The 14,946-nt window shown below is 41.4% G+C and overlaps 1 protein-coding gene across 1 annotated transcript in view; it reads left to right on the forward strand.

Annotated features, from left to right (window-relative positions):
• Positions 1-4,838, forward strand: part of LOC128610739 (uncharacterized) — an 84,168-nt gene extending 79,330 nt beyond the window's left edge. Inside the window, exons 2-3 of the mRNA XM_053630157.1 lie at positions 1,360-1,434; positions 3,188-4,838. Of these exons, the coding sequence (XP_053486132.1) occupies positions 1,424-1,434; positions 3,188-4,838 (1,662 nt within the window). The 5' untranslated portion in view covers positions 1,360-1,423. The remainder of the gene's footprint in view (positions 1-1,359; positions 1,435-3,187) is intronic.
• Positions 4,839-14,946: the final 10,108 nt, after the last annotated feature.

The raw sequence follows: 14,946 nt of genomic DNA on the forward strand, positions 1-14,946 counted from the left end.
TAATCATCTAAGGCAGTGTTTCCCAACCGGGGTTCCGTCTGATGAGAGCAGGGGTGCGTGTAAAAATCCTTCAAACATTTATAAAATACCAAAATGTGCATAAAACATTTAATATATATGATAAATATGTGATGTCTGAAATAATAACACAGACACAGAAATATTAAGACAGACACACACGCATAACAATAATAATATATATAGAAATAATAATAAATGCCCCTCCCCCCCCCCCCCGAAAGTGGGCGACTCTGAGTAACCGTCATGTAAAACATCAGGAAGTAGCTGAGAGAAGAAGTAGTTTATCTGAACAACCATAGCAACACTTACAAACATGGCGTCGCGCGTGGAGTTGCTGAATGCTGAGGAGGAATTGTTGTGTTTATTGTTGTTGTTGATGTTTACTTTCAGTAAACTTCACTAAAACCCACAGAATTAAAAAAAAGAGCTAAGAATCATATAAGAATAATATAAAACCCAGAAATAAACAAAATACAGCTATAAATATGACAACATGTATAAAACTAAACTAAACAACCTCAACCTTTTATTTTATTAATTTCATTACCGTTTTTATTAAACATGGACTTTTACTTCCATTAAATTGACTTATTATTTATTGTAGGCACATTTTGTAAATGTTAGCAGTTACTGTAGACATCAGCAGAAAGTGGGAGCTTCCTGCAAACGTCATTTCTCTCATTTACAAAATCAGGTGATTATGTTCACCCATCAGTGTAAATGCTTGTATTTATAATGCTTTTGCTTGTATTTTTCTCATTTGTAAGTCGCTTTGGATAAAAGAGTCTGCTAAGTGAATACATGTAATGTAAATGTAACTGTCTCTTGAGGTACAGAGACAAAAGAAAGTTACAACAGAATGATCACTCTGTATGTTGACCCATCAGTGTAAACATCACTGTGTATAAAGACAAAAGAATGGGGTTTAATCACCGTCTGAAGGTGTAGTGTAGTGACTGTTTATTTGTGAAGATAATGATGAAGGAAAACATGATGCAACCCCCCCCCCCCCCCAAACACTTTCAGCTTTGGCTTTATTCTTTCAACAGTGTGCACAAAGCACATCAAAATCACCATTTTTAAAATCCTTTCCATGAATTTTGTGCCATCTGGCTATCTCTATGGTCCCGCATGGATGGATCATAGAGATGCCTGTACAGTCATACATTTTGGCATTCATTTGGCACATTGCATTCTGGGTATTGTAGTCTTCAACTGAAATCAGAACAAAACAGAAGGTATAATCCCAATTGTGTCAATTTCATTTCCAAGACTAATAAATGTGCAGATTCTCCACATTTTATCATAATAAAAGTTCATTAACAATTTCATTAACAGGTCATTCAGCTGTGCAGGAAACTTCTGAGACATTTGTGTCATCTACCACTGACTAACCAGGATTATGGCTACAGGGTACGTGAACAAACTTTTTTACACTAAAAATGTTATTATTTCAGAAAAGGACAAATGCTCCTTTCTTTCGGAAGAACCAGCTCTCTGTACTGTTAGATGCTGAAAATCAGGGCCGGACTGGGACGTAATTTTAGGCCGTGAGTCTCACACTCAATTTTAAACCACAGACAATGCTATTTATTTATTTCCTAATTTCATATGGGTCCCATAAATACATAAACAAGCAGTCTAGAGGTAGCGAAGCAGTCATACTTTATATCAGCTTACATGGGTCTGCACAGAACATTAAGGCAAGCAAACACCAGAAGTGCAAAGCTGCCAGTAACGCTCTTCTTCTCTCTCACAAAAGTACATTACAAGCAGAAGAGAGGTAAACAAAAGCACCCCCCCCCCTGCCCCGCCATTTCTCATGTACCTGTCACTTATTTACCAGGTCTACTGCTATGAACAGAACTGTCTCCATGTTGTTGGAGGACAACAACTTTCTTAACCTCACTGTAAATTTGTGAGAATAGAATCTAAATTTCTTTTAGTTAGAATTAAAGAATCACATTACAGCAATGTGTTTTTTAGACTTAAAAATACTTACTGCTAGTACAATATTATCTGTTACTACAATAATAACTACAACAGGACAATATCTATCTAGAAAAATGAAAATATTATAATACTATATTTTATACAAATATATTAAAGCATATTTAAAGTATCTTATTTTACGTCTCCCTGTCATCTCAGGTTGATCCTGAAGTGTGAGCACTGCACAGAGCTAGTGTCAGGGTGACTCTCTCCACCTTACTGTGAAAAATAGGAGAAAAAATGTTTGGGATTTTTTAAACCTCACATGTGGGCAAACCTAATTTTCTAAATTGCCTAAATATCTGTTAGTACAATAATATCTACAACATAACAATATCTATTTAGAAAAATCCTAATATTGAATATGATGTTGCCTTTTATGACTCACAGCTTGGAAAAATGTTTTTAGTTGTTGTTGTTTACCCTAGCTGTATTTGTAATTTCAACATTTAAATTATCATGGAGGGCATACTAAATGTACTGTAGATGAATTTGGATATGTGTCTGCTAAATTACTTTACAGTAGATAATGCTGTCCTTTAGCACATTTTGAGTGATGATAGTGATGATAGTGATAATGATGATAGTGACGATAGATAGTGATAGTTAGTGAAGCTAACTCTATTTACAGATGAGATTGACCTGCACTTGAAGCCCTGAGCAGGTCAGTAATTTTGCAGCATTTTGCTGCTTCTTCTTAGAGGGTTTACTTTTGCGTGCCCTTTCCATCTCTACTCCACCTGGCCACTTCCTCTCCATCCTCTCTCTGTGCAGTGATGACTCTGTTTGAAACCAGATCCAGAGCTGAGGAGGATGGAAGCGTTGCAAGTCACCACTAACACATTCATGGTTTCTTATTTATTATCGAATGTCGAATTCAGAAAGGATCACTTGAGTACATCGGACACGCAATAATATAAAATAATAATGATTAAATAAATAAACCAATAAAAACAATAGCAGAGAAACGGGCCAAATCAGTCATCTGGCCAGTGGGAGTTCTACCGGTTCTCCCGATGGTCAGCCTGCTGAAAATTACAGCATTTTCACAAAATCACATCATTACACTCTCAGTAATATAATTTGCATCTTTTAATACACGTTTGATAACAATTGATGAACTTCGTAAACACAATATCAAACTGACCCTCTATCTGTCCTTTAAATTCAACAGATTTCAAGACTCATCACTGACTGTACGTGATGTAATCAAGAAGAGTAAATTCATCAGTGAAGGTCCACCTGCACGATATCGTCTCCTCACAACCAGAAGTAATCTTTATGAAAAAGGCTCAGTGAGAAAATGGACATTTGGACAGCGAGACATCAATATGCAAAACAAAATTCTACTGATGGTAGGAGAAACTGGAACAGGCAAAACTACGGTGATCAATGCCATGGTAAATTATATACTCGGGGTGAAGTTTACAGATGAAGTGTGGTTTGAGATTACAGAAGAGGGAGGAGCTAATCACATGTCAGATCAGTCAGAAACACAGACAACTGAAATCACTGTGTATGAGGTCTTTATCCGAGACAACCCAATCTGTTTTACCATCATTGACACTCCAGGTTATGGAGACACCAGGGGAAGAGAATATGACAAACAAATTGCTGAGAAACTGTACACACTGTTTCACAATGATTCTGGAGTGAAAGAAATCGATGCAGTGTGTCTGGTAGTGAAATCATCTGAGAATCGACTCTCTGACAGACAGCAGTACGTCTTTGATGCACTTTTGTCCTTATTTGGTAAAAACATAGAGGACAACATTGTCATTTTTGTCACTCACTCAGACGGACTGCCTCCAGATAATGCTCTTAATGCCATCAAGAAAGTGGGGGTTCTCTACAGGAAAAATGAAGAAAATGAACCTGAGCATTTCTTGTTCAACAATCGCCAAGCTGAAAAAAGAAACCCAAGATATAACAGAGTTCTCCAGACAGCTTGGGAACTAACAGAGGACAGTTTAAATGTTTTTTTTGCCTCACTGGAAGAAGAGAACAGAAAAAGCTTAGAGCAGACTGAAAGTGTTATGAAAGAATCCAAACAACTTAAAGCCTGTATGTCTAATCTAAAAGACCGCATTGACTTTGTAGAGCGCAAACGTGAAGAACTGTCTCAGATTCAGAAAGTCCTTGAGGAAAACCAAGAAAAGATTAAGAGAAATGAAAACTTTACTTTTACAGTCACCAAGTGTTACAAAGAAAAAGTTCCCAATGAAAATGCTTCATGGTGGGACAGAAAGGCCACCACTTGCTCTGTCTGTGAGGAGAACTGTCATGAGTATAACTGCTGGTGTGCCTGGAGTCCTTGGTGGTGTGAAGTCATGAAAAATGGCCACTGCACTGTATGTACAGGTAAATGTCACTACACTAAACATGTCAAAGAAGACAAGAAATATGTTACACGCAGCGAACAGACCACAGTGAGCTTTGATGATTTTAAAAAACAATATGAAAGCAGTAATTCAGCATCAGATATCACGTTTGACTCAAAGGCTGTTAAAAATGTTAAAAAGGAGTTGGAAAGCAGCAAGAAACAGGAAGAGGAGAAGACAAGCATTGAGAAGAGACTGAAAGAAGAACTGACCAAGAATGAAAAGGAAAAAGCTGATCTGGTGGAAGAAGCCTGCACCATCATCATGAAACTGTCTGAGATTGCTTTAAAGTCAGATTCTGCTTTCATTGTTCAGTGTCTCGACTTCTTGATCCCTCGAGCTGAAGAACCTGGAAAACTCAACTATGCTCAGAGACTAAGAGAGCTGAGGAACATTCAGCCTGAATCACAGGAAAGAGTTAATGCTGTAATGGGGTATGCATGAGCAGGGTTCAGTTAAATTAAATATGCTGTTACTGGTAAAAAAAAAAAAAAAAAAAAAAAAAAAGAATTCAGGAGATTAAACATGGCCATGTAACATGTCATAAACACAGAATTCTGATCATATCTGAATCAAGGGTGCCGGTTTTGTTCAGTTAATAAACTGAATTGTGTTTATTCATTAATGCTGTTGTTCAATATTAATCTTTTACTTTGTTTTGGTAATTATTTAAATGAGCTATAAATCTATACTTTTTTGATGAGTCATTATGAATGTGTGAAGCTGTACTGTTCATGGACAGATGTTTATCCTTTTCCTTTAACTTGATTTAGTTAATTATCTTATATTGTTAATTCCACTCTTGTTAGTGTTCTCTGTGTAACTATCTGTTTATCTGACTTTCTCATTAAATATCTGGTAATGACGGTGTGCCTGAGTCACCTCTTTCTGACACAAACCTACATGCATCAAATAACACTGACTCTTCAGTAATTCAGAATCCAAATAAATAATACTACTGATAATTCCAAGAAGAAGAAGAAGAAGAAGAAGAAGAAGCAGAAGACCCTTTATGGTTACAGCTACAAATTATTTAGGATTATTTCTTTCCAAAAACCAACTCCTGCATTGCTAGATGATATAATGTCCAGTATTTGAACACAAAAACAGTTCTATTCCCAGTAACATATTTACATTCTGTTTCACTAGTTTTAAAAAATATTGGGTATATTTGCAGATGAAGTGTGGTATGAGATTACAGAAGAGGGAGGAGATCAGTCCATGTCCAAGTCACATGTCAGATCAGTCAAAATGTCAAACATCTGAAACCTCTGTGTATGAGGTCTTTGTCCAAGACAACTGTACAAACAGTTTGGTAATTATCCTGGATGCAGTGTATCTGGTAGGCATCTGAGAATTGGTTCTCTGACAGACAGCAATACCAAAACCCTTGAGGGCTTTTTTTTATGAAGAATACATAAATATATTTTTATGCTTCCACTACTAAATGTTTTATGTTTGCAGGTTGTCTGTCCATTCATCCAAGATTCTCTCAATATCTCAAGAATGACTGGTTAGACGTTTCTATAGTTTATAAGGATTGGCACCAGCAGATGAACTGATTAGATTTTGTATCTGATCCAAAGAGGGTCAAGATCACAAGAAGTGTAATGTCTGAAATACTGTTTCTTCAATAGTTTCCTCCCTGTTGAAGTCCATTATATTTCTGGCAAGAAGGACTAGACTTGTTGGTGGCAGAGGCGTCTGCGTAGATGTTGAGTTCTACTTGTTTTTGTTGTTGTTGTTGTTTCTGAAAAAATTAAACAATTTAGATGTCACTGTGGGTTTTCCTTTTAGTTTCCTTTCCTTTCCTACTCACCTCTAAGTGAATGGTCAGTGAGTTTGTTGGGGAACAGATTTCATGGCTGAGGTCATTGGGTATTAGTTTGAAAGATCTGTTTCTGGCATATATCAATTATGGAATATACCATAATGTGAAGCTTAGTGTCTTACATGATTTTCCATGTGAACACCACACCCCCTCCCTGTATAACACTTATATCAATATCAATACATGACTAACACTCAATGTCTACATGTAAATTATGCTGTTCATATTTACATGACAAGCTGTAATGTTTGGATGGATATATATATATATATATATATATATATATATATATATATATATATATATATTACTTGTGAAGCTATACTGTGCACGGATAGATGTATATCGCCAGGTTGGAACTCGCGGGGTTGTGCTGGATGGTTGTACACTCGTTTCTGTTCCTCCTGGGCAGCTCTCATATGTTCCTGGACGATCTGAGCCACTTGGTTGATCTTCTCCTGCATCTCCTATACATACTTGATGACCGATCAGAACGGGGAAGGCTGTTCTTCCCATGCTTCCCATGCCACGTCCAGAGGTCCCTGAGGTCGATGTCCGAAGAGGAGCTCGAAGGGTGTGAAGCCCGTGGATGCCTGGGGGCACTCTAGGATGGCGAAGAGGACGTATGGCAGGAAGAAGTCCCAGTTCCTCCTTTCCTTGTCTACCACCCAGTGCAACATCTGCTTTAAGGTCTGGTTGAACTGTTCGACCAGCCCATCCGTTTGTGGGTGGTAGACAGATGCCTTTAGGTGTTTCACCTGCAACAGCCAACACAGATCAGAAATAAGCTTTGACACAAACGGGGTACCTTGGTCAGTTAGGATGTCTTTTTGGGATCCCCACCCGGCTGAACAGGAGCACCAGTTCTTTAGGGATATTCCGGGAGGTGGCTTTATGCAGTGGTACCGCCTCGGGGTACCTGGTGGCATAGTCCACGATTACCAATATATACTCATGACCTCGGGCGGATTTTGGGAGCGGCCCGGCGAGGTCCTAAATACCTAAAAAAATACCTAAATGGCACACTTATATAGCGCTTTTATCCACAGCTTTACACTGTGTCTCATTCACACATTCACACACCAATGGTAGCAGAGCTGCCATGCAAGGCACTAACTTGCCATAGGGAGCAACTTGGGGTTCAGTGTCTTGCACAAAGACACTTCGGCATGTGGAGTCATGTGGGCTGGGAATTGAACCGCCAACCCTACGATTAGTGGATTAGTGGACAACCCACTCAAACACCTGAGCCACAGCCATGCCGATCCTCTCGAAAGGGATGCCCATGATGGGACCATGTGTTGGCACTGGGGGCATTGTTGGCATTGTTGGCAGAAGCTCTGGACCTTGGTGTCCATGCCTGGCCAGACAAAGCGGTCCTTCAGCTTCTCCAAGGTGTTTCTTGCCCCCAGGTTGCCCCCGAGCGGATGGGCATGGGCCAGGTGCATCATGGCCTGCGTTCTGGCTTTGGGGACGACCAAGAGGTCCACGGTTTCCCCTCTGCGGTTGGTCCAGTGGTACAGTAAGCCTTCTTTGACCAGAAAGTAGGAAGAGGGGAGTCTCAGGTTCAGGCTCTGGTCGACCCCCTCGATCTGGCGCACCTGAATCCAGCAATTCTTCAGGCGGCTGTCCTCTTTCTGCTCTCGGCCGAAGTTCCCCTGCCGGTTTACCTGCTGGAACACAGACAAGAGCGGGTTAGAGTGTGTGTGCAGCTTACCTTCTGTGCTGGCGTCCTCCTCGCCTCGGGCGATGTAGGCCTGCCACACTCGTTCTTCCTTCACTCGCTGGGCTGGTTTCAGCAGGTCCAGCATGGGGAGGACACGCCCAGCTGGCCAGGCTTTCTGGGTCTTCTTCTGCGTCCCCTGGTCTGGCTCGGTCGGTCTGGACTCGTCCTCAGGCATCCTGTAGTCCGGGCAGCCTTGGTGGTGCTGTCCCTCTTTGCCGAGCGCCAGAGTGGTCAAGGTGTGTTCCAAGGCGGTCAGTAGTTCCCTGGGTGTCCCGGGGGCTTGCATCCCCACAGCCTGGCATTCTGTGGGTGGCAGAGTCCTCAGGAACCGATCGACGGCCACCCTCTCTACAACCTCAGTGGCTGAGTGCAGGAATGGCTGTAGCCACCTCTTGGTGAGGCGCAGGAGGGTGTCCATCTGCCAACGTAGCTTGGCTCCTGGCCTGTAGCTCCACTGGTGGAACTCTGCCGCCGCCTGGAGGGGGTTCCGCCCACACCATGCCAGGATCTCTCTCTTTACCTTTCCGAAATCCCCTGTGTCCTCCGGAGTGAGGGCATAGTAAGCTGCGCGCGCCTCTCCGGAAAGCAGCAGGCCGAGGATGCGCAGCCACTCTTCGATACCCCTGGTGAGTGACCTGTTCGAAGGTTTCCAGGTAGGCCTCGATATCGTCCTCTGGGGACAAGTCGGGAAGAAGGTCCTGGGCTTCTCGGCTGGGATCAGGGTGAGGAGGGGCGGCCACAGAGGTCATGGCTTTCAGGGCCAGCAGCTCCCGGATTGAGACCTGTAGGCTCTCGGTGAGCTGCTGTGTTATCGTCTGCTGCTGGAGGCTGGCCTCTGTTGTGGATAAAAATGACATGGAATAAACATGAGGGAGACTTAGTATGAGTAAAATGTAATTTTATTGATAATTCACAGGACTGGTGGGTGCGTAATCTGGAGGAGAGCGGTAGGGGGAAGAAAATGGAGTGCGTCCTGGGGACATGGGATAGTCAGCAAAGGTGAAGTGAGAGGACCACTGAGAGTGGGGTGGACTGACAGGTGAGAAGAGGGAAGAATGGTCGGGGCCCAGGTCAGAGAAGGTGACATCTTCCTCAGACTGGAAGCTGGAGGGGGGTTTTGGCTGTGTAGAGGCATCAATACACACATTCACGGGGCAGATTCTGTATCGGAGAGGGGGGTGAACCCCGCATTTCCATTTCCAGAGGGGGTGCTGCGAAGAAAGTTAAGTAGCACCATGATATCAGCAGTGAGATGCGCAAGCTGATAATGAGTGTCCAGATCGAGATCCAGATCCAGATCCAGTAAAGGTGAGAAGAAGGAATGACGATGGGCACCTAGCCACACAGAAGCGGTATTAGGCGGATATTGACAAATTGGATTTACACTTTAGAGATCTTTAAGAGTACTACACTATGGTTTATTAGTCGAAGAGTCAAAAAGAAGTATAAGAGCTGAGGAGTGCTAACACACACACACATACACTCTCGCACAGTCAAGGGTGGGCATGTAGACATAACACACACACACATAACATTATAACTTTCTAAGAATAATAAAAAGGAGTATTAAGATATTATAAGGGTAATATCGTATAATAATAGAAAACTCTTTATAAAAAAACAGAATAGTAGGATATGTAGGACAGTAGAAGGGTAATATAATGATATTATGAAGTAGGAAGTACAGTAAACCGTTTTTCAAGCAGTATAACTATATATAAAATAGAGATATAGAGCAAATATGAAAATAAATTATAAACTAGAAATACAGGAAAAAAGTAACTTACTCATACTTCAGATGGTGAAGATTCTTGTCTCGCAAGGAAGGCCTTAATTTTAACAGAAAACCATGAGTAGGCATTTATAAGGGTAGCTGAGTCAAGCTGCCCCCGCGAGATAATAGTGAGACCAAGGTCACTCGTTGTTTTGTCTCTCCACTCTTGAAGCTAATGGTAAATTGAAAAGCCCTGTGTTTTGAGCTAATGGTAAATTGAATAGCCCTTTTTTAGAACATAATAGTAAGTTGAATAGCCCTTTTTTAGAACATAATAGTAATGTAGATGAGCTCTTTTTTAACCCTATTGGTATTGATATCATAGTCTTTTTGAAACATATTGGTTATTTACTGTGTAAATACAGTATAAATACTGGAGCTCAAGCTCAGGGTGTCAGATCACGTCTGAGAATTCTCATCGGTGTGGATCTCGTGTGGTGGAGCGGAACCAATAAATCTGGACCCTTGCTTCTTCTCACTCACGGCTGGTGTCTTTTTTTCTATCTCCAACTGGGTTCAGAGTAGATGTGAGTATTTGCTTCTATGTTGAATTTTAAGTGTTTTTGGGTAATAGGCTAAATTTGAGCCAGCACCTCCATCAGTTGCTGCAGCAGGGACTCCATCTATGGAAAGAAAAAGAAAAATATATATATATTTTTTTTTTTATAGGGGCGGGTCTGTGCTCATGCCCGCATCCTCCACCAGTGTAGGGAATTTAGTCAGCAGTGGGCAGAACACAGAAAGGCAGGAGGCTGCTTCGGGTGAACATGTGGGGAATTTTATTTACAAAAGTCCGTGAGTGTGTGTATGTGCACATGGGCGACCGTGAGATTAAGTGCTCAGTTGTCATGGGGCTGCTGGGAGTCTCCGATCGCATCGGTCTTTTCTGAAAAAAACACAACACGGATTAGTGCACGTGCCCAGAGAGCCTTCTCTCCCTTGTGAGTGGAGTATCGGCCCTCTTATACTCTCCCGTCGCCTGCCGGATGGTGGAATTTTCCCATGTCGTCCGCCATTCGGCAGCCATGTGTGTGTCAGCGGCCCCGCCCCGCCGCCACACGTTCTCCGGCTGTTCAAAACAGCGGCAGTCGCGGGAGGAGCGATCACTGTTTCTTGTGCGTCGGCCGTAGGCCTGTCGCCACAACTTATAAACATTATGTAAATATAAACATGGCTGTGTATATAAGTGAACAGCATGGTGCCATTAACTTCCATATTGCATTTTGAACCCTTATTTGGGTCGAATTCAGAGTCACCATCTTGCCAAATTTGGAGAGTCCCTGGAGCCAGAACACACACAGAAGATGAAGCTGGGTGGGCAGTGGGTCAGTGGGGACAGTGGGTCCAACACTCACTCACCCATATTAGTGATGGACACTCACACGTGAGCGTGCACAATATTACCTGAATTACAACTTAAGATGGTGCATCAGTTAACTACAAGTGGCAAGTACATAAATGTCAAGAAATTAAAAAAAAATCCTTAATATTTAATACATATTTTAAAATATGGAGGCCACCGTTACGTGGCATGCACACTGCACTCTAAATCGATGATGTAAAATCGTTGCACTTGAGCACTTAAAAGAATTAGTTACTAGCCATGGCAGCAGGAAAAGAATGCCACACTGTGCTGCTTTTGCCTGTAATTTTATAGTTCTTGTGTGCTGTGATACAGGGGATATCTGTAAATATAATCAAACCTGTAAGCACCTTGTTATTGCGTTTTTTCTGTATATTCTTATAACATAAATCTCGTGTAAAATTAGCCTAAACCGCCTAGTCAAGGCATACCCAAAGTAAAATTAGAGCTGTTCTTGTACCATTTGGAGTACATGCATGGTTTTGGTCTCTTTTGAAAGGTGGACTAAATATTTTTACATAATTGGATTGTTTGGAGCTTTGCTAGTGTAACAAGACTGTTTTTAATGTTTTTAATGTGATTACTATGAGACTTCATATGAGGTGAGTTGCCTCTGTTTCATAAGTGTTTGGTTGTATGTCGGTCATCTGACAGAGACATGTTGAATGTAGCTGCTGTTGTGATTGTATTTCAAAATGGTTTTTATCAATTGAATCACAAGATTCTTAGCTTTCCAAAGATCTGAGTACCTTCATACACACAGAAACTGTGTAGATAGCAGATGGCTGATAATCTCTAAAATGATTGATATTAGAATACATTTCATTATAAAATGATAGTTTAATCCATATGCTTACCTTGAACAACAAACTCTCGATTGGCATAGACGAGCAGTTGCTGCACAGACACCATGGATTTTGCCCCACTCTCGCCTCCTCACCTCTCTGATCATCTTCGTTCTGATGTACATTTTGAGTAGTCTTGTATATTAACCTCCTCGCTTATGTTGCACTCGGGTTCAAATTGAAAAGGCTGAAGACTTGAGAAGTCTGTTGCTCGAGAATCAAGAAGACCACTGCAACATAAAAAACAATGGCAGCCTATGAGTGCAAGCATTTTTATTATTTAAAAAAACTGACATCTAGAATATTTCTCTATAGCAGATTTATATAGCGGAAGTCAGCATTAATCTAATAAGCCATACAAGTCTTCATAGTCAGGGTTCCCTTTTAGAGTTAAATTACTCTTTTGACTTATTTTATTTAAGTTCCTTGAGATCAAAACATTAATATCGTTAAACAAAGCTGAACTTATTAACAGTTTTAAGTATAGTTACCTCTATAGTTACACATTTTTAATGATACTGTTATACTGTTCGGGAATACAGTGTGGTTTTTGGCCATGAATCATCAACTTACAAAAGATCTCTATATCAGAACTCCCTGTGACAACATGAAGCAGAAAACTTGATAGGAACCAGACTTGTAACCATCATCTAAAGGAAAGTGGGATTATAAATGTAAGCTTTATCAGTTCATTAGGTTTTGTTAGACCCCTTTGGGAATGAAAAGAGTCGGCTCTTTTTTGGGAGCCGAGTTGAAAGCTCCGACTCACTGAAACGAGTTGCAATTCCCTTCATTACAATATGGGAAAGGAGACGTGTTCCTGGAAACCATGTGATGTTTTAGAATATAAGCATAAAAGGTGTGGTTTGTTTCAAACATAAAGGAAGCCAGGAGGGGCGAGATTCATTCGCAAACACTGCTGACAAACCTGAATCTCAAGCTATTTGGAGTGCTGTGTTGAAGGATGCAAAGGATTTTAAGTCCTACACATTACCTTTCATATGATTTTATGACTAGATACAACTTAGTCATTTTCATTAGCTAGTTTTAACCCTCCCTTATGACTCTCATCAGGTGATAAAGAAACTCTTCTTGTTAACATTGTCATAACACAGACATTATAGTATCACACGTCTTTCTTCATTTGACTGATTTCTACAACACAGGTACATTAAACTCAAACTCATTCACATTTACACTAATATTTACTGTTATGCAGATCTACTAGTAAATAAAACCTATAAATAAGTTATAGTACCGCTTAAGTAAAAGAGTTTATTTGGTTTTAAAATGTATTTAAGTAAAAGTGGATAAGGTGCATAAAAAACATATAAAATATTTGGTATTAAGTGATTTGTGATCAGTGTGTCTGGAATTACAAAATATTATTATTATTATTATTATTATTATTATTATTTATAATTTCAGGGGGGACCTCGGGGCCCCAGCCCGAGGTCAACCTGGTGACTTTGGAGCTCCAGCTGGAGACCTGCGGGGAGGTCTCAGCTCCGGAGCTTCAGCCCGAGGTCAACGAGGCGACCTCGGAGCTCCCGCCTGAGGTCAACATGGTGACCTCAGATCACCAGCTGGAGACCTGCGGGAGGTCTCAGCTGCCAAGGAAGCTGTCCCAATGTCCTGTCCCGCCGAGGAAGCTGTCCCGCTGTCCTGGACGCCTCTCCGAGCTCCAGCCCCGCAGAGGACGCCTCTCCAAGCTCCAGCCACGCAGAGGACGCCTCTCCGAGCACCAGCCCCGCAGAGGACGCCTCTCCGAGCTCCAGCCCCACAGAGGACATCGCCCAGCATTCCAGCCCCACTGAGGATGTCGCCCCGAGCTCCAGCCCCACAGTGGACGTCGCCCAGTGCCCCAGCCATGCTGGGGGCGGTGCTCCGCCTGTCTGCTGCCTGGCAGAGGCCGCCCTGTTTCCTGATGCATCAAAGGACAGGTTACACATTGGACCAGAACCGCCTTTGGAGGGGGGTTCTGTCAAGATTTTGCCGGCAGATGGCGCAGCGGCGGCGACGTGCACGGAGAGCACACGTGCACGTGCTTTAAGTGTGCATGGACGATAGGACTTTGTGTACAATGGACACGTGCACTTGTTTTGGTTTCTGTTCTGTCCCCTCCCTGTTTACTTATTGGCGGAGGTGTGAGAGTGTTTTCAATTGTTACCAGGTGTCGACATTTAAGGTAAATGTCATTAGTTATTTAAAACCCTCATGTTGCTGCGCACTTCGCGCAGTATTACAGGTTACATGTTTGGTTTCATGTTTCGCGCCTCGGCTCTAGTTATGTATAGACGGATTGGTGTAATGCTACCACGCGGTAATGTTTCCATGTTCTGCTCTGGTTGCGTGTTCCATGCCATAGTCTTAGTTAAATGATGTCCATGTCTAGTTTCTTGTTTCATGCCATAGCTAAATGATAGGTGAGTATAAGTTTAAAACGGGTTAGATGTGTAATGGTGCCACGCGGTAGGTTTTCCATGCCCAGCTCTTGTTTTATGTTTGAAGCCTCAGTTCTAGTTATGAGTAAATGTTTACATGAGATTAATGTATAATTGTGCTAAGCAGTATTGTTTCAAAGCCAAGTTCTAGTTTCACGTTTCATGCCTCAATTCTACTTTATGCTTTGACCTCGTTTCCCGTATCGTGTATATTGACTTTAGTGGATAATAAATACTTTGATCCTTCACTTACTTCCTGTTCCCAGTCAAGTTTCATAACACTACTACTACTACTATTACTACTACTAATACCACTACTACTATTACTACTAATAATAATAATAACTATTATGGTTTACAGGGTAGACTAGCAACTTGTTTTTGAAAACAAACCAAATTATTTCAGAAAAGGGCAAATGCTTCTTTCTTTCCAAAAACCAACTCCTGCACTGTTACATGCTAAAAATTCCAGCATTTTCACACAAACAGTTCTTTTCCCAGTAACACATTTGCTTTGTGTTTCATAGGTTTTAAAAATTATTGAGTAACTTTGTAAGCACAAATTTTAT

This window comes from Ictalurus furcatus, chromosome 7, assembly GCF_023375685.1.
Source record: "Ictalurus furcatus strain D&B chromosome 7, Billie_1.0, whole genome shotgun sequence".
Lineage (NCBI taxonomy): Eukaryota > Metazoa > Chordata > Actinopteri > Siluriformes > Ictaluridae > Ictalurus > Ictalurus furcatus.